Raw genomic sequence first — 27476 nt, forward strand, 5'->3', positions numbered from 1 at the left:
ACAAATTCTTTTGAATGTGTGTGTTAATTTACATGAAGCAAAATCCCTACCTACTCCAATCTCCACTAGGCAATAGATTTGGGTAAAATAAATCATTTGTTTTATTTGTTGGTAAGTACTTAGATCAAATGGTCTATTAAGAACAAAGCACATAATCTTCACATGACTTACGATATCAAGGATTGAACATTACAACATAAAAAACCCTAACTAAAGCTAAGCACCCATTTATGGATCTCCTTTTATTCTGAAGTAAGAGTGCTCCACCTCTATCACACACTTGGGTTTTGTACATACACGAGACTCAAATTATATTTTATAAGCCCAAACATGTCCTACTATGTTATAATTACAATCTTACTTTGTACTTGATGTGCATTATTATAACCTTAATTTTCACGATGTAGTGCCCTTGAGACTTTGTGTATTTGACCTTGGCTACATTCCTTGAATACATGTGTGCATTCCCTCAGCACCTTTTCTATTGGGAGAGAAGAAAACAAGTACATACAATCTTTGTAGAAAAAAGAGCACATCATGTTTTATGTAGATTTCAACTATTTGCTAAAAGAATGGGAGATATTATGTAACATGCACACATCCGTACTATGAGCTCGTTGAAAGTCAAACTCTAAGTGCCAAACCATGGTGCATTTAGAGACGTTCCTTGCAAACATAGATCACCAATCAATCGTTGCATACATATGTCATGGTAAGGGGGGTTGTGTCTCATGTGCAAAGAGTGCAACACAAAGCACCAACTCTCATTGACACTTGGAGTTGATGCTTCTTAAGATACACCAAAAGCTGATAGGAGTCGCACACCCCCACCCACCCACGCACGCACACACGCGTCCACTTTTCATGAAAAAAGGTGTGCTGACATGACCCTTTTTAATGAAAAGAATCCAACCTTCTTTAATCAACTTAATGCACAAACCTATTTCCTAAATGATTTGTCCATTCCTTGTTAGTCAGATGTAGTTCTCTCTTTCTCTCTCTCTCTCATATGCACCTAAACAACATGCATGGTTGATTTGAAAATAGAACAAATAAGTCAACTTCAAATTCTTTGATGCACCCTCACAAAAGCATATTTAAGGTTGTTACCCTTAATGTTCATATGCACCATCTTAATTTCAACCAAATAAAGAAAGAAGTTCATTAACAAGAATTGTCATGAGAATAGTTGTCATGCGCTGCTGATTGATTCACATTGAGGAGAAAACATCCAACCGTTTGATATAGCAGCTTAGTGTTAAATCAAATTGCCTCGTGCACAGAGCACCACACGATTTTCAAAGAAAAAGATGAGGCCAACCTAAAGGAAGAGTACCTGGCCTAAGACTCTGCTGGTGTTTAAAACTACGTTACAACAATGACGACACAGATCATAATGTATATCAAACTCACAAACGTCGGCTCTGCATCAGAATGCCTTTCCTCTTAATCCTTTCCCCTTACTGCCCCGTTTTGAGGCCTTGCCAAAACCTGTGCGTCTGGAGGTTCCTTCTTCTGGAGAACTGCCCATGCTGGAGCTTGCCACTATATCGGAGTTACTTTTGTTATCTCTGACGCCTACCAGACCATCGAGAATTCTTTCCTTGTCACCCACGCCACTCTGATCCTTATTGCCCTTGTCCGGGTGAAAAATTTCCCAGAAAATTAAGTCTGGCACGACGTAGTTACCCAACCAAAATAGCAGCAGAAGCCCTAAACTGGGTTGAAGAAAATCAAGCAAATGTAAGAGATCTGCTCAACAAGTACAATAGGGCTTCAAGAGATATAAAAGCAGTTGTCCTGACTTTCATGCTGCAATTTGGAAAAAGAAGAAAAAAACAACTTGGGCTGATGCAACCTACCTGTCGGTACGTACTGCTGCAGCAAAAAACATTGCACCCGTCCATGCAAGAAATCAAATTTGAGTAAATCTCATGCTCATACGTTGTCTAGCTTTGCTAGGATATGTGGTATATGCCTCGTCGTGGTCCCCTTCCATGATGAATCGGCAACCCTTACGCAGGATCCCCCCCCCTCCCCCTCAATAACACCGCATATTAGGAGTCTCCCCCTTTCCTTTTTCCGACAATCTGATGGGGCATGAAAAAACATGTATTTTGTGCCATCCATGTATTTTGTTGGTTCTCTCTTCCACCTCCCTGTGTGATTTCTTCCATACGTAGCATGCCTTTAATTCACTTCTCCTGTCCTGAAGAGATCTAAACAAAGTGAGATTTGGGAATGTGTTAATCCAGCTCCCATGAAAGCCAAGGGTCTACTCTTAGTTGTCACCTCAACATTGAAACACTCATGAGCTCCAAGAAAGTATATGTCTAAATGATCAAAAAAATATCAAGAGGCTAATCAAAAAGTACAAAGAACATAGGCCATGTGCCTTTTATAGTCCCAAGGCCACATGTGCCCTAATCCCACATGTATAAGCCCATTTGCCTAGAACCATGCCCATGTGCATGTGCACCCAAAGTTGTTGCTTCAGTACAAACCATCCTCTCCTATAATAATTTCGTCCAAAAATCAAAGGGTGGTTGTGCACAAACAGAACATGTACAATAATAGACTTGTACAAAAAGCCAAAAGTCGACCATAATTGGGTGTCATTGTCAAAGCAAATGGATGCCAAAAACACGAGTCGTGCAATGTCGACACCAAAGTCGCACAACCCCTGGAATCACATGAAAAGAAGTTGCACGATCCCTGGAATCAAACGGAAAGGAAGGTGATATGCTGTTGAAGACCAGGCTAAGAATACGACCACCTATATCGAAAGGAAATCCAAGCCAAGCAAAATTCAAGATAATGGCTCTTCAATTACTTGGGTCAAATGAAAAATGTAGAGAACCAATATCGATGATGAGACTAACTATGCTCCCACTTGGATCAGAAGGAAATCCGAGTATGTGAACTCCAAGACAATGGCTCCATGACGATCTGGATCACATAGAAAAGATAAGAACCCACTATCCATGACGCAGCTAGCCGTGTATCCTCCGAGATCAAATGGATAGGCATGGTATACATCATGGACTCCCGAAGCCGATGTAATAGTAGCTCCTGAGTCAAAAGAAAAGCTCCAATCCAAGGAAAAACTGTCAAATGGTCCTCGCACAAAAGAACCATAGTGTAGGCCAAGGCCAAGGTGTATCGCAAGTGCATCTAAATATATCGTACCACATAATCATCTACCATGCATCTCAAGTGGTATATGATGCACCCAAAAACGAATGTCCTGGATCCAAAGAAAATAGGATCGTGTCGACAATCATGAAAGCCAAAGAAACATATCTCATGATCGGCATCGTGCAAGAATTAAGTGTGAACCGATACTGTCATCCACCGTATCGATGTGTGTATGGACACGATCCAAACCATGCATCAAATCCTCATGTACAAATCCCTCTATGTGTATCATTATGTACATGTGTGATACATCAATGTCCATCCTCATGTACAAATCCCTCTATGTGTATCATTATGTACATGTGTGATACATCAATGTCCATCCTCATGTGATACATCATTATGTACACGTTTGTCGATAGAACGTCCATCCATTATTGTCAACTCAAGTCAAACACTAGTCAAATCTGGTCAATTCAAGTCAAACTCTAGTCAGAACACTACTCAACTTCGGTTGTAAAACTTCTCAGACCTAAATAAAACTACACTGAAACAGTTACAAAACAGCTGAACCTGGTACAAAGCAGCTGTAACTTTATACGTAATCTTGCAGTCTCTTTTCCTGTCGACTCTACTTTAAAGGTTAAAAAGTTTCTCACACCCCTGTAGGGTTCACAAGAGTTTACCAGGAGCTTTCATGGGTGTTTCACATCCTCGTAAGGGTTCACAGTATCTTACCTTGCATTTAAAAGTTATTTGCAGCGGAATTCTTTGCATGAAATGTTTTTCTCCAGCAGGTACTCGCCTTGGGCAGTGTTCACGGACAGAAGCTGGTCGATCCCTTTCAGCAGAAGGTACAGCCATGTATAAAGCTGGTTTGGCTGTACATACAGTTTTTGCAGACTCTAAAGATGACGTGGCAGCTGGTACAACAGGTACAGCTCAGCCAGCAGTAGCTGTGTTACACTCGACAGCTTTGGGCACCTGCGATTAGCTCCAGGAGGCAGGCAATCATGCATAAAACAGATACAGCAGTTCAGGTGTGTGCAACAAGGTATGGCAGTAGGCAGGAGCAAGGGAAAGCAAGCTTGGTGCTGAAAATCAGTCCCTTTCAAGATCTATGGAGAAAGTCCGCTTTGTAGGAGGGGGGGAGAGAGAATAAGCATGTTTCCCAACAATGAGATAGAGAGGGTCCAAGCTTATTATGACACATGGCATTAAGCCTTTAATGACGGTGGGCAAAGGGTGGCTCCCAAAAAGAGATACATGTCAGCAAACAGTTTCACACAGGGTTCACGAGTGGGCGTCCCCTACCCGGAATTGGGCACCAAAGCAACAGGCATGTAAAATAGCACACAAAAACAGTTTCTAGGCAAGCACGCATGTATGCAGCATTGCAATGCACCATTGTCATGGACAATCTCCGTTCACATGAAGTTAGTAAATCCTGCAAGCGTTTCTGGGCACAGACGAGCCCCCACCACAAAGCCGTATTGTCAATCCAAATAAGGATCCACTGACCCCAGACAGGCGGCACCAAACTAGAGCACGAGGCTAAAATGCAAGGGTGGACCATTTGGATGGCCAAATGGTGACATCCAACGGTTGTTTGCAACTGAAAAGTTTCCTAATATGCTTGAAGAAGCTGCAGATAATCCTTAAAAGTACTTTTCATCTACCCATTTAGCATCAATGGGAAGATAGTTCTTGAATTTAACAAGGTAACGTCTGGATAGCTTACCAACAATAAGCTTACGTTCCTTGTGAAACAATCTGTTCCCGTTGTAAAATCTCCTCGAGTTCTTCCACTTCTCGTGGATCCTCAATGACGGGCTCGTTGGGATCCGGCTAAACATGCGTGCGTAGGAGACTCACATGAAAAGCATTGTGTATGCACCAACAATGATTAGGCACAAGCTTGAAAGACACTTCCTTGATCTGCTTGATCACATAAAAAGGCCCATAATATCTTGTAGACAGCTTAGAGTACGACCTCTCTTTGCCACGTCTCTTCCAGAGTATCTCTTTGATGTCTAATTGCTTTCTATGCTTGTTGACAGCCCTCTTATGTTTGTCTTGAGACCTTTCAATAGCTGTCCACACCTGAGTAAAGGCAATGTCCAAATCTTTGACATACTCTTTCTTTGTTACGTCCCGACAAGCCAAGGGTTAGGACTCGTGATGTGTACTAACCAAAGATTAGGGTTAAGAGGTTAGCTGGGGTGTGGGGACTTGGAGGGTTCACACGTGGGCTAAGGACACTAGCAAGATGAGGTTTAGATTCGCTAAGAACTTATAATTAATAGCCTAGGACCAATAATGGCTAAAAGCTTATAAATAAAGCAAGAAAGCTTATAATTGAAGCAAGGCCCAATAATAGCCAAGTTATTGCTATATAAGTGACCTTAGGAACACTCATGAGTTATTGACATTTATTTCCCCAGGATGCTTGCGTAAGCTAGTCTTAGAACAGAAATTAGGGAAACCTTTTTTTTTTTTCCAAAAAAGATCCTTTCATTAGTTATATAAAAACGCCCGTAAGGCTACAAAAGATCCCCTCCTGCTCATGAGAAAATAGAGCAGAGATCCAAGCAAGGCAGCTAGGGAGACTCTCCCTAGGTGCAGAGAAATACAAATATCAGTACACAGACTGAGGGGCTATATCATACAATAGGAGGGGGGAAAAGCCAAACAGGTGGCCTGTAGTGCCAGCGGGGGGAGCCCGCGTGTAGGGTATAGAAGGGGCAGCTGCGCCAAGTGGTGTGGAAGGCCTGGCGTCGCAAGATCGCCTCATCCGAGTCGCCCCGGATGCAGTCATACTATCCTCTCGCAGAGTGTGGATCAACTCCTACCAAATCCCCCGAACAGTCTCTGCTGGTGGCTCCAGTCTCCCCTCAAAGGCCCTGAAACACCGGGCTCTCCAGGTGAACCATATGGTGAGGCTGCTGAGGAGCTCCCATCGTAGATCCCTCTCCTGTGTCCAGCCGGCGGACGAGAAATCCAGTGAAGGAACCAGGCGAGGTTGGCCCCTAATGAATCTGATGGCCTGGCTGTCCTGCTCCGTCTCATAGCCCATAGCAAGCCCTGACAAAGTCGACCAAGCAACGGCACCCCACATATACATACCCTCTGGAGAGAGGGGGGCCAGAATGCGCATGAAACCGGCCTCTGGTAGAAACCAAAGTGCGGTAGACTAGCAGTCACCCTTCCACTTGTAGTCCAGATATAAAAACAAATTTGATTGGAGCTAGAGTGTCCCAAATCTGAAATGAAAACGACACCTGTTGGCCCCAAAGCTTGGCGCCCCTTGCAGCTGAGTACAATAAAACTAGCCAAGAGAAATACACTTGTATGTCCAATCTGGCAGCCCACAATACCTCTTAGCACAGAGGATTCACACACAGATCTGTGTCCCACAAAAGCAACACTCTGTGTTTCCCTCTGATCAGCCAAGACCATTCAGCAGGGCAGCCTTGAGCATACATCTGGCATATCCCATGTACATGGTTCCACAACTCAGCACAAACATACATTCACTGTCCAATCTCTGTTTCCACCCTTTCAATCTGCCATAACCCTCCTCTCACAAGGGGCCAGATAGCACAACTCTGCAGCAGACATAAGCCAATGGAAAGAAAGACAGATGAACAAGTTCAGAGCTTACCAAATCAGCCCGTGGTTCTGCACTTCTTGCAACCACCTGTCTGATGCACCAAATAAGCTCTGATACAGCACTACCTGCAACTGTCTGTGCAGTCTCTACGCATGCAGCTGCTGCCACCTCTACCTACTGGAGAGTACAGTTCTTGACACTCTGCACCTGTCCATACAGGTCTTCAGCTCACGACTGAATCTGTCCGTACAGAACTGTACGGACTGTGCTGCGCACGCCTGAATCAGCCTGTTCACCTGCTGTACCCGACTGTACCAGATGGTACAGTTCTGTACCTGCAACCAGCCGCCTGTCAACAGTCGTACAGCCACCTGTACCTGCTGTCCGTACGATTGTACCTGCAGCAGTCGCCGCCAGAACCTGCAGCATAGCCTCTACCTGCTGTCAGCCTCTGTCAGCGCCGCCTGTACCAGCAGAGCCATACCCTGTACTTGCAGCAGTCCGTACAGTTGTACTTGCTGTCGTACAACTCTGTACGGCCTGTAGAACAGCTTGGTCTTCTCACACACAGCCCAAAAACAGTCGACCAGCCCTCTTCTCTTTTCCTCCACGCATGAGCTTGCACGTAGGTTACACGCCTCCCAAAAAGCTAGAGAGAGAGAGATGAGAGAGGCATGCAACTCCAAAAGTGGAGTGGCCTCTCTCCAAAAATGTCCTAGGACCCCAACTTTAATAAACATTAAAGTTCCCTAGGGGCCACTAAGGCCTAGGGGTAACCATAAATAAAACATTAAAATATTAATGTTCTAGTTCCCCCCTTCACACCTGGAGATGTCCATACATCATTCTCTCTGTCCGGGCACCCCAAATGTGAATCATTTAATATTTTTGCTCAGCAACCACCATGCCCACACTTGTGCTGTTCCATTTTCACAGGGTCATGACATACCCCCCTCTTGAAAAATGGCAAGCGACCTCGATTGCATTTTGGTGATACAGCAAAATATCCAAAGTGAAATATACAATATGGCAAGATCAGCGTCCCAATCTCTCTAAGCCATGCACATGTATCAACATTCACTGCAAAACAATGGCGTAGTAGTAGTCCCAGTTGTATACCACTGTGAACCATACACAACCACAACATCCCATGTGACTAGTACACATATATCATGGAAGTCCCATAAACAGATGTACTGTCAGCCATCAGTACCTTCGGGTGAGATAAAAACTGCACCAAGCGACCTCTAGATGACATCTGAGCCTGTCTGTATCAAGGGAGTGGAGGTGCTACCCCCCTCTTAAGCATCAGGTAATGCTCCAGACCCATGCTCTGCTGAACCTGAATGAGCCACAACAAGAGTCGGTTCTAACTCAAAGGCATCGAGATAAAGCTACAAAACCTGAGGTGAATCTGTTAAGTCACCTTCCTCCATCCACTTCGCATCCATCGGTGAATAGTTCTTGAACTTCACAAGATAGCGACGGGAAACTTTACCTCGTACCTTTCTTTCCTTATGTGCCAGTATCTGCTCTGGAATAAGAACCTCATCAAATTCCTCAACTTCCGGCTAAGCCTCATCTGATACATCCTCAGGCACATCCCCACGGAAAGGTCTAAGGAGACTCACGTGAAAAGCATTGTGAATCTTCCAGTGATCTGGTAGCTTCAAATGATAGGCTACCTCACCAATCTTTTCCAATACCTGAAAAGGCCCATAATAACGCATGCTCAACTTAGGAAATAAGCGCTCTTTACCCTTCATCTTCTTGAGTCTAGCCTTTTCAAAGCGCAAAAGAACCCAATCACCCAATGCAAACTCTAAAGCACGTGCGGCTTTCTTTTGCTTCTGCTGAGTTTTCTGGAGTGCCAACTTAACTCTCCGATAAGCTTCATCCATACTCTCCACGTACTGATCAGCCTCAAAGATCTTATCCTTTGTGTGCAAAATAGGTGGTACCTTCTTCCCTCCTTCCCGAATCTCAAAAGGCGCCTTGCCTGTCGAGGTATGGATAGTGTTGTTATATGCAAACTCTACCAAAGAAAGATACTTTTCCCATTGTTGCTTGTGCTCTGACACATAACACTTGAGAAGATCTAACACTGTAGAGTTAGCCTCTTCCGACTGACCATCTGTTTGTGGATGAAATGACGATGAAAACTTGAGAGTTGTACCCATGTTGTCATAAAACCCTCTCCAGAACAAACTCGTCATCCGTGGATCACGGTCACTAATGATAGACGTAGACAAGCCATGATACTTGAAGATGTTCGCCATGAACAACTTCACCATATGATCCACTTTGATCGTCTTACGCACGGGAATGAAATGAGCCTACTTACTGAACCTGCATATGATAGTCCAAATGCCATCATTGCCCGTTTGTGTCCGTGGAGGATCAAATATAAATAAAATCCATGGCAATGCTCTCCCAAGGTCTATCTGGAATAGGTAAAGGTTGTAGTAACCCTGGTGTCTTTTGATGGTCAAACTTTACCTTCTGACATACGATGCATTGCCTAACAAAGGCATCAACATCTCTTCTCAAGGTTGGCCAATAAAAGAAAGTCTCCACTGCTTTTACCGTGGCGTCAATACCTCTATGACCTGCATACGGTGGAGCATGACTTTCAATCATAACCTTGAGGCGCAATGTCCTGGTAACACACAGTCTGCCATGCATCAATAAAAACCCATCTATGAGAGTATAGTGCTCATGCCGCTGACCCTCAGACATCTGATCATACAACCTTTCAAAGTCCTCATCATGGGCATACTGCTCTTTCATTTCATCAAGCTCATGATGATAAGTAAGTGAAACTGCTGAGACCTGTGGCTTGCGTGACAAAGCATCTGCCACTACATCCTTTTTGCCTTCCGCATGCACAATCTGGAAGTGAAACATAGACAAAAAGTTTGCCCAACGCATATGCTTCTCTGAAAGCTTAGTTTGCGTGGGTGAGGAAATAACGCAAGGTCTGATGATCTGTCTGACAAAGCATCTGCCACTACATTCTTTTTGCCTTCCACATGCACAATCTGGAAGTGAAACATAGACAAAAGGTTTGCCCAATGCATATGCTTCTCTGAAAGCTTAGTTTGCGTGAGGAAATAGCGCAAGGTCTGATGATCTGTCTGCACAGTGAAATCAGTCCCAAGCAAATAGTGTTTCCATGTAGAAAGAGCATGGATTACAGCCAACATCTCTTTCTCATAAACCTGTAAATGCTTCTCGGCATCTTGCAATATTCTACTCTCATAGGCTATCACATGTCCCTCCTGCATGAGAACTGCCCCAATGCTACTTCCACATGCATCACACTGGACAACAAAAGCCTTTCGGAGGTCCGGTAATACCAATACTGGATCCGAAGTAAGCTTTTCTTTAAGCTTTTTGAAGGCTGTAATTTCCCGATCAGCCCATCTAAACGGAGTTGCCTTCTTTGTTAAGGCATGAAGGGGCGAAGCAATTTCAGCAAAATACCGTATGTATCGCCTGTAATAGGAACACAATCCTAGAAAGCTACGTACATCATGCACGGTCCTCAAATCTGGCCAATTAAGAATGGCTTCCACCTTCGCTGGATCCATACGGACTCCATGCTTAGACACAATATGCCCCAAGAAATGTATCTCTTGCAAAAAGAACTCAACTCTTCTTGCCATTAATAACCAGCCTATGGTTCCTGCGTTCTACAAACACAATGGCCAAATGCCTTCTATGCTCTTCCTCAATTTGTGAATGCACAATCATATCATCAAAGAATGTGTCCACAAACGCTCTATGAGGCCAAAAAATCATGTCCATCATTCTGTTAAATGTGGCAGGAGCCGTACCCTGTACTTGCAGCAGTCCGTACAGCTGTACTTGCTGTCGTACAACTCTGTACGGCCTGTAGAACAGCTTGGTCTTCTCACACACGGCCCAAAAACAGTCGACCAGTCCCCTTCTCTTTTCCTCCACGCATGAGCTTGCACGTAGGTTACACGCCTCCCAAAAAGCTAGAGAGAGAGAGAGAGATGAGAGAGGCATGCAACTCCAAAAGTGGAGTGGCCTCTCTCCAAAAATGCCCTAGGGCCCCAACTTTAATAAACATTAAAGTTCCCTAGGGGCCACTAAGGCCTAGGGGCAACCATAAATAAAACATTAAAATATTAATGTTCTAGTTCCCCCCTTAACACCTAGAGATATCCATACATCATTCTCTCTGTCCGGGCACCCCAAACGTGAATCATTTAATATTTTTGCTCAGCAACCACCATGCCCACACTTGTGCTGTTCCATTTTCACAGGGTCATGATAGCGCAGCATCCGCAGCCAAATCTGCTGCGCCTGGGGACAGTCCCATAGGCAATGTCTCTGTGTCTCCATAGGGTGGCCGCATCGGACGCAGGCCGCCGGAAGACCGCTGTAGACAAGCCAGGTGCCAACTGCAGAGCCCCTGTGGGCGACCAGCCACTGGAAAGTCGAGATCCTGCGTGCTTGTCGACTAGCCCAAAGCCTGGTCCAAAAATCCTCCAGGAACTCCTGTGAGAGTCCATGTAGCCGCCAATGCTCCGATGCAGCTGGAAAGACCATCCTCCTCGCCGTCAAAATATGTCGTCCCAATCGAACAGTATACTGGAAAAAGGTGATCTCTGTGGCCTCGGGGGATGCATAAGGATCATGCCACTTGTACTCGCCAGGGTCCCACACGAGTCGGGCCAAAGGGCGCGCTGCATAAGCCCATATGCGCCAATCAGAGTCCACATCTGCAAGGTCTGGGTCAATATGCTACTTCCGAGAAGCAGCGGCCACTACCCGTATCCTCTGAAAAATGCACTCTGCAACCAAAGGCGACTCCACCTCCACTGTCTAAAGTCTGCCCTCATCCTGATCTCATAGTAGAGGCATCTACCATCCTCAGTGCAAGCTTTGACAGCAATCAGGATCTCCAACTGTGTAAAGGCTCCCATCCACCGTGGGACCACTGGCTCGAGAGGCGTGAACCACTCCTCTGTGAGTGCCTCCTGAATGTCATCCCTCATAATCAGTCCCCCTCTGAAGTGACTCAGCCTCTCCACCTGGATCTCCTCTGGGGGACTGCAAAAGGCCTGCTAGTCTCCAAAACTACGTGCTGGGCCTGCCGCCAATGGTCCCCAAGCAAGACGAGGCCGAGAACCCAGCATATGACCCTGCTCTGTGCGAACCGCTGGGCTCCAGATGAGCGGCTGTCTGGCCTGCTCCTCATCACAAGAAGGAGGTCTCAGAGAGTCCCGGTCTCAGCAACTCCCAAGCTCGCAGGATACTCAAGGCAAATCTGTCCTCCCATCCTCTACTGAGGCCTGTCCTCCTCATCTCTATGAAGATCCATCGTATCTTCGGTGCCCAAGTGCCCCCTGCTGGAGGAGCCCGAGCTGCAACCGCTGCAAAAGCAGCTCTTTCCAAGGCTCAGCGCCTGGAAGCAGGCCCCAAACAATAAGCTTCCCCAATAAGGCTCTACTCAGATCAACTGGATCTATAATGCCCAAGCTCCCCTGGGCCAGCGGAAGTGTAATAACTGCCCAAGCGACCTTAGCCCGGGCTGACTGACCGTCCCACCCAGACCAAAGAAAGTTCTTGATCAGCCTCTGTACCTGGCTGATGTAAGAGCTCGAGAAGATCCAGCAAGATGTGATGTACCACATGGTCGCTAAAAGCACCTGATTCGCCACCACCACCCTCCCAGCCAAGGATAGCCGAGCTGTACTCCAATACAAAAGCTTCCTCCGAATGCTCAGAAGAAGCGGGGCAATCTGCTGCTCAGGTGACAAATCTAGTCCAATCTGGCATCCCAAATACCGCATTGCTGTGCCAGGAGGAATCCATCGAAAGCCCAGGTCTAGGCTCCATGCCGGAGTGGGAGCGCTACTGATCCAAAAGGCCACTGTCTTGCGCCAATTGATCAATGCTCCCGAAGCTGCACTAAAAACCTGAGCGACTGCTCTGCCCTCTAGAGATTGGCCTCCTGGCCATGCAAAAATAAACCCGTGTCATCAACAAACTCAGCATCGAGCAGGTCCTCCCCCCGGACTAGGAGCTAGAGTCCTCTCAAACCAACCTCCTCTGCCGTCAGATACATGCTCATAGCCTTAGCAAAGAAGAGAAAAAGAAACGGGGCGAGAGGACACCCCTGACGGACTGATCTGGTCAACTCAAAACTCGGCCCCCGTCCGCCTGCCATCAGCACCTGGCTACGAGCTGTGGAATATAGAGCCGCCACTCCTCGAATCCAAACTGGCTCAAAGCCCAAGCGAAGCATCGTGCCCTCTAAGAAACTCCAATCGACTCGATCGTATGCCTTCTCAAAATCGAGAAGCATCACGACCAGGTCCTCACCGAGAAATCTAGCTCGGGCCGTCGCCTCCCAGAAGGTGAAAATGTTGTCAAGGATACTACGCTCCTTGACGAATCCTGTCTGGGTAGCATGAATCAACTCCCCCAGGAAGGGCTGGATCCTCAAACTCAAGGCCTTTGCTAAGACCTTGTAGACAGTATTGAGGATCGTAATAGGTCTCCAATTCCGAATATCATCTGATACTCCCTCCCCCTTGGGGATAAGAAAGATCAAGCCCTCTGAAAAGCTCTCTGGCATCACCCTAGTGTCCAAAACGTACTGAAAGCCCCTGCGGAGGCCTGGCCCCAAAAGGTCCCAATAGCGCATAAAAAAGGCAGGCGTGAATCCATCCTCCCCAGGGCAACTGTGGCGCGGAAGCACTCTCAAGGCCTCAGTAAGCTCAACCTCTGAAAGAGGCTCACCCAGAACTGTACGCATACGATCTGTGACCCTCCTCTGCACATGGGCCCACACAGTCTGTCTGCAAGCATCCCGAGCCTCAGTGGGGCTGGCTCCGCTGAAAGCATGTCTCTATAGAACTCAGTGGCAATGGCTCTGATCTCCTCGGGCTCAGTGGCTACCGATCCGTCCTGCCTCCTGAGCTGGCGGACTCCTGCTCGAGCATGGCGAGGTCCAGTAATCTCAAAAAACTCCCCCAGTCACTCTTATCACCAAGCTGCGTCCACTGAGAGGCCTAGCAGTGATAGTAAAACTCATGCCTCTGCTCCTCTGCCTCTCTAACCTCCTGGCGTGCCTGGCTCAGCTGGGTCACCACCCACTCACATGTAGGCTGCTGCTCCTGAAGGCACTGAAGCGAAGCAAGGCTACGTCTCAACCGCCGCTCCCGCTCACATGTCTCTCCCAACCGTGTCAAGGCTGCAGCGTGCAAAAAAGAGCTGAGCTCGATGAGTCCCTGGGCACACTGGCCTGCTGCATCGTGGTCAGAGCTCTGGCTATCATGCCATATCCTCTCAATGTCCTCAGCGAGACTAGGATCTGTAAGTATCCTCTCTGGGATCTTGAACTGCAAGCTGGTCTCCCGTGTCCTCTCCTCAAGTGTCAAAATAACTGGCGCATGGTCTGAAAAAGAGGTGCCAGCGAGAATGCCAACGGAGCCCCCTCGCTCCCCTAACCTGTCGCCCACATAGAAGCAATCAATCCGTGATAGATTAGTCCCTCCTTGCCGGCAAGATCCCACGATCCACAATGGCCTGCCGCCATACATCCGTAATGACCATACATACTCCTCCCTGCCCACCCAAGGGGCCAAACCCTGCAGACCAAAAGGTGTCCCATCTACCAGGCATCATCGAACCGTATCTTCGGATCCTGCTCTCACCCAAATGGTGCTCCTGCATCATCAAAATGTCAATACTGCCCCCAACCAGGTATCTCTGAAGCTCCTGCCTCAAGCAACCACGGTAACGTATATAGTGTGCACAGCCAAGGCCCTGTACATTCCATGAGATGATCCTCATGGATGACCTGCTGAGGTGGATGCTGTCTCAGCCGTACGGCGGGCCTTCGCAAGCGGCTTGGATGGAGAATAGTCCCCATCCGAGCGGCTACGAATCTGCCCACCCGGTGTGCTGCAGGAATCTCGGACTAGGCGCCAGTGGCTATGTCCCATGGCGACTGCCTCCCGCCCAAACAAAGCAATCTCGTGTATGCATACATATCCAGGGTCGCGTGCTAAGTCTGCCACTATGCGAACCACCAAATGTCGAATCCCGGAGGCATCAACACTCCCGGGATCAAAGAAAAAATGAGCCAACTCCCATAGTCGGCCTATCTGTGACATGTGAGAGCTTAAGACCGTAGTAATCACAACCTTAGTCTAACTAAACTGCACTTAATGATGTTTAAGAGATAGACAGATATGTGTCAATGCAATGCAGCTATATTAGATGATGAATGCGGTTTACAATGAGATCCAAATGGATCTATACTGCTGAATATGCTGCCTATATGCTGAATATACTGATATGATGAATGAACTGCTGTCCTGATAATGAAACGCAGATGCTCTCCTGTTTCTTGGGAAGGAAACGCTGAGGAGATAGATGCGTTTGCTGAATATGCTGGACTGAATGCTGTATGCTGATGCGTTGGCTGAATATGCTGCTCCCAAAGCTTCCTGGAGGAGATGCGTTGGAGAACATCCTGCTGTATGCTGCTGAACTGATATGCGATGATGTTCTCAGCCCTTCTGGAGTAGAAACGCTGAGGGACTGAGGCTGAATGCTGAATGATGAACCTGAATTGCTGAATGGAGAGGCGCCTGCATATATATGCAAGAATGCTGCTGGTCGGCCAGCATAAGTGCTGTCGGCCAGATGCCATGTCCACAACTGCTGTCGGCTGCCCCATAAATGCCTGTAAAATGCCTATAAAATTGCATAAATGCCAGTAAAATACCTGATGACTCCTGATGATGCTAATGATGCTAAAATGATGCCATGTCACTGTACGCCTGAATGGTGTGCACGTGACATTCCCCGCTGCTAAACTATTGCTGGGTGGTATACCTGGCAACCTTCGACTCCTCTGTGATCCTTCTCCTCCGAACCACTGCCCCCTTCTGTCTTCTGCTGCCGGGACTGAGGTCGTCTGCAGGAGCGAAATCCTTTGAGCCAAGACTCCATGCACTGTGGGAACTCAATGGCAAATGCTGCTAAAACTGCCTGGGAATACCTGAGTCACCCCTGACCTACCTGTGGAAACCTTTCACCTACCATCTCCGTCATACCTGAAGCTCTGAACCTCCTGAGGCGATGTTGGAGCAAACTTCCGTCTTCTGTGGAAGAGAAACCCCCTGCTGCTGCCAGTTGAAGCCCAAAACTTATGTCCTCCTTTGATGATCGATGTCAGTCTTCCCCAGAGAGTTCATGGGCAACATGTATGCCTTGCAGATGCAAGTCTGACTGCTAAGATGACTGCTAAGATGTCTGCTATGCAAGCCATGTGCAACCCTATATGCTGTGCAAGAATGCAGATGGATGGGTTATTGATGCATACCTAAGGGAAAATCCCTAAGGGTGGCCTGCAAAATTTTGAGAACTGGGTTTAACTGTGCGGAAGCGATAAAAATGATGTCTGACTGAATGACTGATGGAATGAACATGCTCTAAGGCTGGTTACCCTGTAACGCTCTGATACCAATGTGACATGTGAGAGCTTAAGACCGTAGTAATCACAACCTTAGTCTAACTAAACTGCACTTAATGATGTTTAAGAGATAGACAAATATGTGTCAATGCAATGCACAGCTATATTAGATGATGAATGCGGTTTACAATGAGATCCAAATGGATCTATACTGCTGAATATGCTGCCTATATGCTGAATATACTGATATGATGAATGAACTGCTGTCCTGATAATGAAACGCAGATGCTCTCCTGTTTCTTGGGAAGGAAACGCTGAGGAGATAGATGCGTTTGCTGAATATGCTGGACTGAATGCTGTATGCTGATGCGTTGGCTGAATATGCTGCTCCCAAAGCTTCCTGGAGGAGATGCGTTGGAGAACACCCTGCTGTATGCTGCTGAACTGATATGCGATGATGTTCTCAGCCCTTCAGGAGTAGAAACGCTGAGGGACTGAGGCTGAATGCTGAATGATGAACCTGAATTGCTGAATGGAGAGGCGCCTGCATATATATGCAAGAATGCTGCTGGTCGGCCAGCATAAGTGCTGTCGGCCAAATGCCATGTCCACAACTGCTGTCGGCTACCCCATAAATGCCTGTAAAATGCCTATAAAATTGCATAAATGCCAGTAAAATACCTGATGACTCCTGATGATGCTAATGATGCTAAAATGATGCCATGTCACTGTACACCTAAATGGTGTGCACGTGACATTCCCCGCTGCTAAACTATTGCTGGGTGGTATACCTGGCAACCTTCGACTCCTCTGTGATCCTTCTCCTCCGAACCACTGCCCCCTTCTGTCTTCTGCTGGTGCCGGGACTGAGGTCGTCTGCAGGAGCGAAATCCTTTGAGCCAAGACTCCATGCACTGTGGGAACTCAATGGCAAATGCTGCTAAAACTGCCTGGGAATACCTGAGTCACCCCTGACCTACCTGTGGAAACCTTTCACCTACCATCTCCGTCATACCTGAAGCTCTGAACCTCCTGAGGCGATGTTGGAGCAAACTTCCGTCTTCTGTGGAAGAGAAACCCCCTGCTGCTGCCAGTTGAAGCCCAAAACTTATGTCCTCCTTTGATTATCGATGTCAGTCTTCCCCAGAGAGTTCATGGGCAGCATGTATGCCTTGCAGATGCAAGTCTGACTGCTAAGATGACTACTAACATGACTGCTAAGATGTCTGCTATGCAAGCCATGTGCAACCCTATATGCTGTGCAAGAATGCAGATGGATGGGTTACTGATGCATACCTAAGGGAAAATCCCTAAGGGTGGCCTGCAAAATTTTGAGAACTGGGTTTAACTGTGCGGAAGCGATAAAAATGATGTCTGACTGAATGACTGATGGAATGAACATGCTCTAAGGCTGGTTACCCTGTAACGCTCTGATACCAATGTGACATGTGAGAGCTTAAGACCGTAGTAATCACAACCTTAGTCTAACTAAACTGCACTTAATGATGTTTAAGAGGTAGACAGATATGTGTCAATGCAATGCACAGCTATATTAGATGATGAATGCGGTTTACAATGAGATCCAAATGGATCTATACTGCTGAATATGCTGCCTATATGCTGAATATACTGATATGATGAATGAACTGCTGTCCTGATAATGAAACGCAGATGCTCTCCTGTTTCTTGGGAAGGAAACGCTGAGGAGATAGATGCGTTTGCTGAATATGCTGGACTGAATGCTGTATGCTGATGCGTTGGCTGAATATGCTGCTCCCAAAGCTTCCTGGAGGAGATGCGTTGGAGAACACCCTGCTATATGCTGCTGAACTGATATGCGATGATGTTCTCAGCCCTTCTGGAGTAGAAACGCTGAGAGACTGAGGCTGAATGCTGAATGATGAACCTGAATTGCTGAATGGAGAGGCGCCTGCATATATATGCAAGAATGCTGCTGGTCGGCCAGCATAAGTGCTGTCGGCCAGATGCCATGTCCACAACTGCTGTCGGCTGCCCCATAAATGCCTGTAAAATGCCTATAAAATTGCATAAATGCCAGTAAAATACCTGATGACTCCTGATGATGCTAATGATGCCATGTCACTGTACACCTGAATGGTGTGCACGTGACACTATCACATCTGTCACCTCTAGATCGCTCACATGGTGGGAAAACTCAACTGCCTGAGTCTTCAAAGTGCTAAGAGCGAGATCCATAGTCCACTCCCGGTCGATAGGGCCACAGAGAGGGAATGAGAAGGCCACCCCTGAATCAAGCGCGAGACGACTCAGCCGACTGCGGATAGAGGATATCCGTGAAGCCCGAATCGGCATGGTAAGTCTCCTCTGCGGTGCTCGAGCAAGGTTGGTGCTCAGTGTCCGCCGGATTGCAGGTGAGCGCCAGGGAACTGCCAGGGCCTCCCGGGGAGCTGAGGCGAGCGGGGAGGGGAGGAGGGGGTGGAGAAGGAGCCGCTGCCAAAACCGGAGCGGGGACGGGAGGAGGCGACGGTGGAAGCGAGGCGGGAGGGGGGGGGCGGGAGAGGCGGGGGTGGGGGCGAAGGAGGGGGTGCTGGCATCTCCTGGTCCTCAGTCGGCGCTGGGGTCTCCTCCTGTAGGGGAGCAAAGCTGTTCCTCACGGGAACCCAGTGATGCTGAGACTGTGGCTGCTGCTGCATCGGTCTCTGGGCGTGCTGTTGGGGCTGTCCCCCCCGACGGCGCCCCTGACCAGGCTGCCACTCCGAGGTCTCTGTGGGCTGAGCAGGTGTCCCGGAGGGTGCCTACCGAGCCGCATCTGTGGGCGGGCCATCAGGGGCCTGCTGCTGCGGTGAAGGTCTGGGTCTCCTGCGAGGGCAGGCCTTGGCCAGGTGGCCGACCTGCCTGCAAATAAAGCACTGGTTCGGGAGCCTCGAAAACTCCACTCTCTGATCAATTCATCCCCCCCCTATCCTAGGTAGCTGAATGACCTTCGGAAGGGAGATGTCGGGAACCAAAACTCTGACCGAAGGTAGTCCAGCTGCTCTGGCCACCACTGAAGCTGCTGTGGGGCCAGCCTCAAGCACCGAACCCACCAATGCTCCTAGCCTAGAAAGGAGCGGGAGGTACTCACGGCGGAGCCCAGGGAAGCAAACTGTAACATGAAAAAGGCGCTCTCCCTGCTCGACCGCTGCTGGGTCAAAGCCATGCTGCCAAGGTCTGAAGAATGCCCGAGCGCCCCTGACGTCAAGGGGACTCATGGCAAGGACCTTGGCCACGCTCTGGGCTCTGTCTCGAACTCGATCTGGTAGTGTCCACGGCCCAGTAGTTGAACGTCCAGGATCTTGCCCACATCTGCAAGAAGGCGGGCCTAGAGAAGATCCCGGATCTCCCCTCTGCTGGGGCGAGTGCCGACTATACGGCAGATGGTGGAATGTGCCTGGAGGCGTTCCACCTCTGCGGCGAGGCTCGCTTCCTCTTCTGGCGAAAGAGAAAGCCTGATGGGGGTATCCTCAGGGGCGGGCGAGGGGGCTGCGGGAGAGTCCCTCTGAGGTGGGGCGGGAGGAGCCTCCATCAGAGCCTGAAGCTATGTCGAAGGCGGAGTGAATGCGGAGAGTCCTGCAAGAACCAAGCTGCACACAAAGGGCGGAGGGGGAAGGGGGAAGGCGGAAGGCAAAAAACCCCCAGGGGACGAAAAAAAACACAGAAAGAAGGGGAGGGGGGATAAGGTGGCGAGGACAGAAAAAAAAACCCGCTCGGGGGGGGGGGGGGGGGGGGGGGAGGGGCGTGCAGAGGGGGGGGTGGGGGGGAAGAGAGGGCGACGGCTGGCGGAGGGGGGGCGGGGCGCTGATGAAGGGAGGGGGGGCGCGAAGGTGAGGAGCAGGGAGCGAGCGCGCTGGGGCACGCAAGAAAGCCGGGCGGAGGGGGGGGAGCTTGCGTGAGGGCAAGCGGGGGGAGCAGACGCGTGGGCGAGAAGGGGGGAGTGTGCGCAGGCAGTAGTGCGAGCAGGGGGGGGAGCGTGAGAGCTTCAGCGAGCGATCCTCTGGAGGAGCCACATCTATATCAAATTCTACTTCGAAATTAGGAAAACCTATGCAAGTTGAATCGGTCAGTGGAAAGATTCTTTTCACTCACCATGAGACAGATCGTATTCAGTTTAATCTAGATGATGGGAATGTAACTGACTGCTGCCAGTTCAAAGTCTTACCTTTGGGAGTTTTCGACGGAATCCTTGGAATGGATTGGCTCCACAAAAATCAAGCTGACATTCACTGTCACAATGGAACCATTTCCTTTCGTGACCTTCACGGGAACAAAGTTCAAGGAACTGGAATTTTTGGATCCCCAGATCTTTAATTAGTAAAAGCTTCTAGGTTACTGAAAGAAATTAGAAAGAAGCAGCTCATTTATGTTGTCAAAATGAATCCGGTAGACACAAAGTTAAAGGCTAAAGAACCAGAATGGTTAAGTGAGTATGATGATTTATTCCTAGCAGAGCTTATCCACGTTATTATGTCCCGACAGGCCTAGGATTAGGACTGGGGTGTTTATTAAAAGGGACGCCATGATCCAAATATTCTCCATCTAAAGTATCCTTTAAATACCACCTACATATTTGCAAAAGCTCTCTTAATCCTCGATCCATACATACATATTAACATACATGGTAGAAAAGATACCACTTTAATCTAGATAACATTATGCATCAACTTGCATTTCTAGGAGTCCCACATCTATGACATACTGATAGCCACTGTGCATCAAAGTGATCTTCTCTATCCCATAATTCATTTTTGCAGCGTAGATCAACACCCAATAATGGTGCAACCAAAAAGTTCCATGGTCCATGTAATCCTGTACATGCATGCATAATTAGGCTATCACATGCGTTACATGTACATCTTTGCGTTCAAATGTGGAGCATGCACTCATAGGCATTCCAAGCTTAGGCACATTCAGGCTGCAGCCATCCGTGTGAATATGAAAAATATCTGTAGAGCAATCAAGTAAGAAGAGGGCTAGTTGGTCCTTCATTTTGCCTCATGCTTTGCATGCTTTTTTGCTTTCCACACACGGCCCTGTATTCCCTTGTACATCAAGAATCACATTTACTTGTGCTTTCTCCTCATGCATCTTAAGTACGAACAAGGCTAGTTCGTCATTCATTTTTCCTCAAGCTTTGCATACTTTTATGTTTTCCACGCACAGCCCCGTATTCCTTTGTACATCAAGAATCACATTTACTTGTGCTTTCTCTTCATGCATCTTAAGTACGTCTAGACAATTGCCATACACATGGTCTTGGCTACCGCATTTGAAGCACATACCATTACGCATGTAACTGGTCCTTTCTCTTCATGCATCTTAAGTATGTCTAGACATTTGCCATTGTAACTATTTGGCCCTCCTAGCTCTTTTTCACATGATGGAACACATGCCTGGACACTAGACAGGAACCATAAGATTTTGGCAAAAGCTTGGTTAAGCTTTTGGCAAAAAGCAGAGCCCTCTTCAAGTATAAAAAATCTTGAACCTCTCTTGTAGCATCATAGACCATCTTCATCGTTATCACTACCATCATCAAGCTTTTGAAAAGCGCCCTCTTTCTATGCAGCCTGCACCTGTGCACAGTGCCTGCCTCCGCCAGAACCTTCGCCTTCTCCTAGCAGGTTTTCAAGGCTGACCGCTTGCAAGGAAAGCACACATGTGCTGATCGTTGATATCTAAGGCTCCCAGGCTGAAAAGCATCCTTCTTACATGCTGTTTTTGACTGAAGCACTGACCCACAGGGCTGGACAGAGCTGTAAACAGCCGCCTATGGCAGCATGCACGCCTACATAGGTTGGTCATATGTTTGTACAAGTTTCCAGACATCACCATTGGTCATCCCCGTGGTGTGCTCGGCATCAGAGATCTCGTACCTCGACATCAACATCGACTTGGATTCTACTTCAACATATTTGTTTGCTTTTGTATTCATTGTTACATTGATCCTAGCCAACGTACCCATGGATTGTTCCTGTAAGGGGACCGGGCCTGTTCCCCGCTCAGTGTGGTGTACTGTGCAAAGTTCCCTAACCCCTTTTCTCTCTCCTCCTCTCTCTATAACTTTCTCTTGAAGAAACTTTCTTGGGGTGACAAAGCCATGCTGAGAGATGAGGGAAACCAAGGGCCTAATGAAGCGAACAATTATGAGGCCAATTTAGGACTTCGGGATGGAACCAGGGTCACCGATCCATTACTCATGAGACCGCGGCCATGTCATCAAAACAATACCATGACTTTCAGCAATTCGAACGACTTCTCAAAGACGAAGAATTTTTTTTGCTTGGAGAACCAAGAGAGAACAGGACCAAAGAAGGGCTCAAATGTTTGAAGATTTCATCAATGATCCAGCCACCGAAGCCGAAGGAGATGAAGCTGACAAAGCATATCTTTGCGCCAAAAGAGTCAACATTGCAGAAGAATCTAGAGTCACCATGTCTGCTTCCCGTGGAGGAAACAGGGAGGCCATTCCTAGGCCTGCTATCTTAGATGCAGCCTCTTCAGGTCAAGCAAGAAGACAAAGAGACCGGAAGATCATCAGATTGACATCATGGCAAGAATATCGTCAAGAGGTCTGTAGTGGATACTAGACTAATGCAAGTTTTAACAAAGAAAGCCATGGGATCTTTGTGGAGGACCAAAGTTGAAACAGAATCCTTTTGACACATTGAAACTCTACGTTAGCAAGGGACCGGTGTTGGATATTCTAGACCTTTTTGTCGTTCAACATGATGAGCTTGCATTGGAGCAGACATGTACTATGAGGGCCATGTTGTGGTTCAACATGATGAGCTTGCATTGGAGCAAACATGTACTATGAGGGCCATGTTGTGGTCTATGAAAGTCTTGGATTAGGAATTCAAGGATTGTATTGGAACAAATTGTAGAATGGAAATTTTGTGACGTTTCTTGTCATCAAGGAAGATTCTTGTATGAAGTAAATCCGTTTATGTGTAACAACGAACTTGAAGCCAAAAGTGACTACAACTCAAGCTTGGGAGAAGATACTACTATTGGCGTAGCAGAAAGAACATTAAGTTTCATGTTCAAAAATGCTTGGAGGTAAAGTTTGACTGACAAAAGCTGGCAGGAAAATTGCACCCATTTAAAGTTCTATGGGAGAGTATTACTATGGATTTTATCTTTGAATTTACCAAAATCTACAAATGGAAATGATAGTATATGAACCATTACCAGATACCAAGAAGATTAACTATGCATGTTATCGGTTGGACCTTTCGGATCATTGGAGGACACATAATGCCTTCCATGACAATTTATTGAAACCATGTACAGGTTACCCGTAGAGGAGCTTGTTTTGCCGCAGAGGAGCTTGTTTTGAAGGATCCACCAGTGGTGGAAGAACCATAACAAATTGTGTTTTATTCTATGAGAAAAAGAGGAAAGACAATGGTCAGAAAGTTCCTCTTGGAATTTGAGAGTTATTCGCTATTGGACGCGAAATGGATGCCAAAGGAGTACTTCTAGGACTATCTAGATATACTTCGAGCTTATGAGGAAGCGGTTGGTTCACATATATTTGAAGTACAGGCATATAGACGTCTTGCGATCAAGACAGATTCAAGAGGGAGGGATTGTACCTCTAGCCCTCTTCATTGTATATATATTGGACTAGAATTGATCATTATTATGCTTATATAACGGTTACTTGAACATGCTCTAGTTTGGGTGGCAACGATGCCCAATAGCCCAAGGAGCAAGATTTGTATTTGGGTGGCAACGATGCCAGATAACCAATTGACGGCAACGATGCCAAACCTGCTCTCTTCATGTTTGACGATTGTGCAACAGATAAATTTATCTCCATGCAAATGATCGCCTCTTTGGGCATCGAGGTAGGAAGCTTGCGACCCCAAATTGAAGCGGAAGCCGCTTTTGTGAGCAAAGAGGTGCACGTTGCTTGTACGCATTCAAGGCTATTTGAATCATAAAAACTTTTTGGTTGCCCACTCTCAATGGTGATGTATTGCTAGACAAGCCATGGCACCATCATCTTTATTCACGCAAGGATTACATGACAAATAGAATCACTTTTCTGCGTAAGGGTCGCGTACATGTTATTGATGCCGGCAAGGAGGAAGACTCTATTCCCATTGTATCTCACATACATATTAATAAAGCGATGAAAAAGGTTCTTTCCATGTACTTGGTTTTTGTTCATGATAATGCTGAACTTAGTGATATGCATGTGGATATCTTACTCAAGAGAGGCTGAATTTTCTTGCTGAATTTAAGATTACTTTGCCAATGCATTGCGAGGGGAGCTACCTTCTCCTCTCAATGGTTATAATGTATTGCTAGGCAAGCAGTGGCACCATCGTCTTGATCCCCACAAGGATTACAAGACAAATAGAATCACTTTTTATGCATAAGGGCCGCATGCATGTTATTGATGCCGGCAAGGAGGGAGACTCTATCCCCATTGTATCTCACGTACATATTAATAAAGCAATGAAAAAGAGTCTTTCCGTGTACTTCGCTTTTGTTCGTGATAATGCTGAACATAGTGATGTGCATGTTGATATCTTACTCAAGAGAGGCTGAGTTTTCTTGCTGAATTTAATGATTGTTTTGCCAATGCATTGCCAAGGGAGCTAGCTCCTCCAAGACCCAAGGATCGTCGCATTAATAAGAGTACCTAGTAGTTCATCACTTGATAGATTCGCATGCCGCGTGAGTGTCATGCAATAAAAAGAGATTATGAAACAAGTAAATGAGCTCTTAGAAAAGGGTTTGGTTCAGCCAAGCTCTTCACAATTTTGCTCTCCCGTACTCCTTGTACGAAAGAAGGACGTATCATTACGTATGTGTTAATTACCAAGCATTGAACAACCTTACTATCAAGAACGTTTTCCAATTCCACGCATAGATGACATTCTTGATAAGCTTGATGGATCGACATGCTTTAGTTGCATAGATTTTAAGAGTGGGTATCACCAGGTGTGTGTAGTGCCACAAGATGTGTATAAGACAGCGTTCCAGATAGCATTTGCACTTTATGAGCATTTTGTTATGCCGTTTGGTCTCACAAATGCACCAACAACATTCAACAGAATTATGGATTGCATTTTCTGAGAAGGTGTGTTCTTTGATGATATATTGGTATTCTCCAAGTATGAATAGAAACATAGGGCTCATTTGGCCATAGTTTTTAGAGAGCTTTGTAAGCACGAGCACTTTATTAAAAGCCAAAAAGAGTGAGTTCTTTCTTTCGGAGGTACACTATTTGGGGCACATTGTATCTAAAGATGGCGTGAGAACGGATCCCCCCAGATGATGCCATTCGAAATTGGCTAGAGTTAACATATGTACATGAAGTACGAAGCTTTCTTGGTCTATGCTCATACTACCGGCATTTCGTTAGGCATTTTGCTTGGATTGCCTCGCATTTGCATGAGCTAACAAAGAAGAAGGCAGTGTTCGAATGGACAGCGAATGAGAGGGATGTGTTCTTCCACCTCAAGGAAGCTATCATAAGTGGACCGGTTTTGATAATTTTGGACTTTCGATGTGGAGTGTGATGCATGCAGTATTAGGGTTGTCCTAAATCAAGGAGGACATGTTGTGGTCTACAAGCCAGTAGCCAGTAGCCAGAGGCGACAAATTTCTAATCTCTTGCTTGGTCCGGCAGGGCTGCCCTTATCTCTTCCTGTTTGTCACTGAGGCCATGAGACAGCGTCCTCCCATCCGCACGCAGGAGTATCAGGTGCCGTATCCCTCGATGCTAGGTAAGGAAGATGGGACAGAGTTTGTGTGTCTGTTTTTGCCACCCCCTTTAATCGTGGCAGTTATCAACTTATTATCTTTAACGGATGGCATGAGAAGAGAGCTGGAGTTTACCTTAGAAAAGCGAAGTCGCTAAGCTTTTGGCCTTGCATCGGAGAGAACGAAGAGGGCTTATCGAACTCATCCAGGTTCGCTTGAACGCCTGGTTTTACCCCTTGGCTGCTCTGAAGTGCAAGTGCGAGATTGGCATAGTCGGGACCGGGGGCAAGGGTGATTCGCTGATCCAGCGAGCCGAGGAAGGGATGAGGCCCTTTTGCACCGACACCACCCTCAGCATGAAGTGAGGGAGCAGCAAGAATGAGAGGGCCAACGAGCGCGTGCATGCTGCTTGGAGACAATTTCTGCTCTTACTTAATTTGAGGGCACCCACCGTGAGATGTGTTAACAGTAAGAAATAATTGGACCACGCAAGTCGTCCTAATAATGCAATGCCGTCCAACCTCTGTCGTCACAAGCTTCCACTACTAGTAGAATATTCTCGAATGAAGATTCAGGGCTTGAAGAGAACGAGTGGCTTTGACCCGTCCCTCACGGGCAAGAGTATTCTTATTTGTCGATCACAAATCACTGAAGTAGAGAGAGGTGTTGTTCTAGAGTCCCAAGATCACGGGTTCAAGCCCTCATTGCGAAAGCGATGGCACACACGGGTGTGTTTTTTTTTTACTTTCTAATTCCAAACAATTGAAAAAAAAAACACTCATATTCGAAGGGTAAGTAGGGATAAGCCTTATATTTGAAGCCCATGATGGGTCCCATGGTCCTTAACTTGCCAACCTATATATAAACACACCATGCTTGCCATATATATACTCCTAAAGCACTTAATTTCATTGAATAAAGTACTAAACTTGGCGTAAATAAACAGCCAGCATTTCGATCCAAAATAATGTTGACAATCTCAACACACCTGAACAAAGCTTTAAAACAATCTTCGGACAACTGGATTATCTCTCCTTGGAAGCCTATAATCCTTGCCTCCATACCTAGCAAAAAAATATTAGCTAGTGCAAGATAAACTTTTCATGGAAAAAAAGAAGGAAAACAACAAAACCTTACAGAACTCATTTAGTAGATCAATATTTGAGGGGCGAATGGGGTTTGAACAGGCTTGTAGACAGCAAACCGAAAAATTATGTATTGTCCAGTACCTATGACTCGAAAATCTAACCTATCAGGCTTTTCATAGTCCACAAACATTACATGTACATGAAGTTGATCCGCAATCTTTTGTAATCTCATATTGTAAATTCCAAGAAGCCTAAAGCTCTCGTTTGTAAGGGTCTTGACCATACAAACCCAACAATAATTTGGGTTCTAAAAAATAAAGATATTCCTTATTGTAAAAAATATTTTAATAGCAATATAAATTTATCAAACAAAACACAAAACCTACATAAAAAAACATGTTTCTATATATACCGTAAAACATCGGTG

General features: G+C 46.7%; 1 protein-coding gene across 1 annotated transcript; it reads right to left on the minus strand.

Moving 5' to 3' along the window:
* Positions 1–1174: 1174 nt before the first annotated feature.
* LOC147627550 (uncharacterized) lies at positions 1175–26495 on the minus strand. The gene is made up of 2 exons (XM_086814467.1): positions 26097–26495; positions 1175–1718 (listed from the first exon to the last, which is right to left on the minus strand). Exons 1-2 carry the CDS (start codon positions 26363–26365, stop codon positions 1430–1432), a joined length of 558 nt encoding a protein of 185 aa, XP_086670593.1. The 5' UTR covers positions 26366–26495; the 3' UTR covers positions 1175–1429.
* Between the last annotated feature and the right edge of the window lie 981 nt (positions 26496–27476).

The sequence above is a fragment of the Cibotium barometz genome, chromosome 20, assembly GCF_041138505.1.
Source record: "Cibotium barometz isolate CiBa-2024 chromosome 20, ASM4113850v1, whole genome shotgun sequence".
Taxonomy (NCBI): Eukaryota; Viridiplantae; Streptophyta; class Polypodiopsida; order Cyatheales; family Cibotiaceae; genus Cibotium; species Cibotium barometz.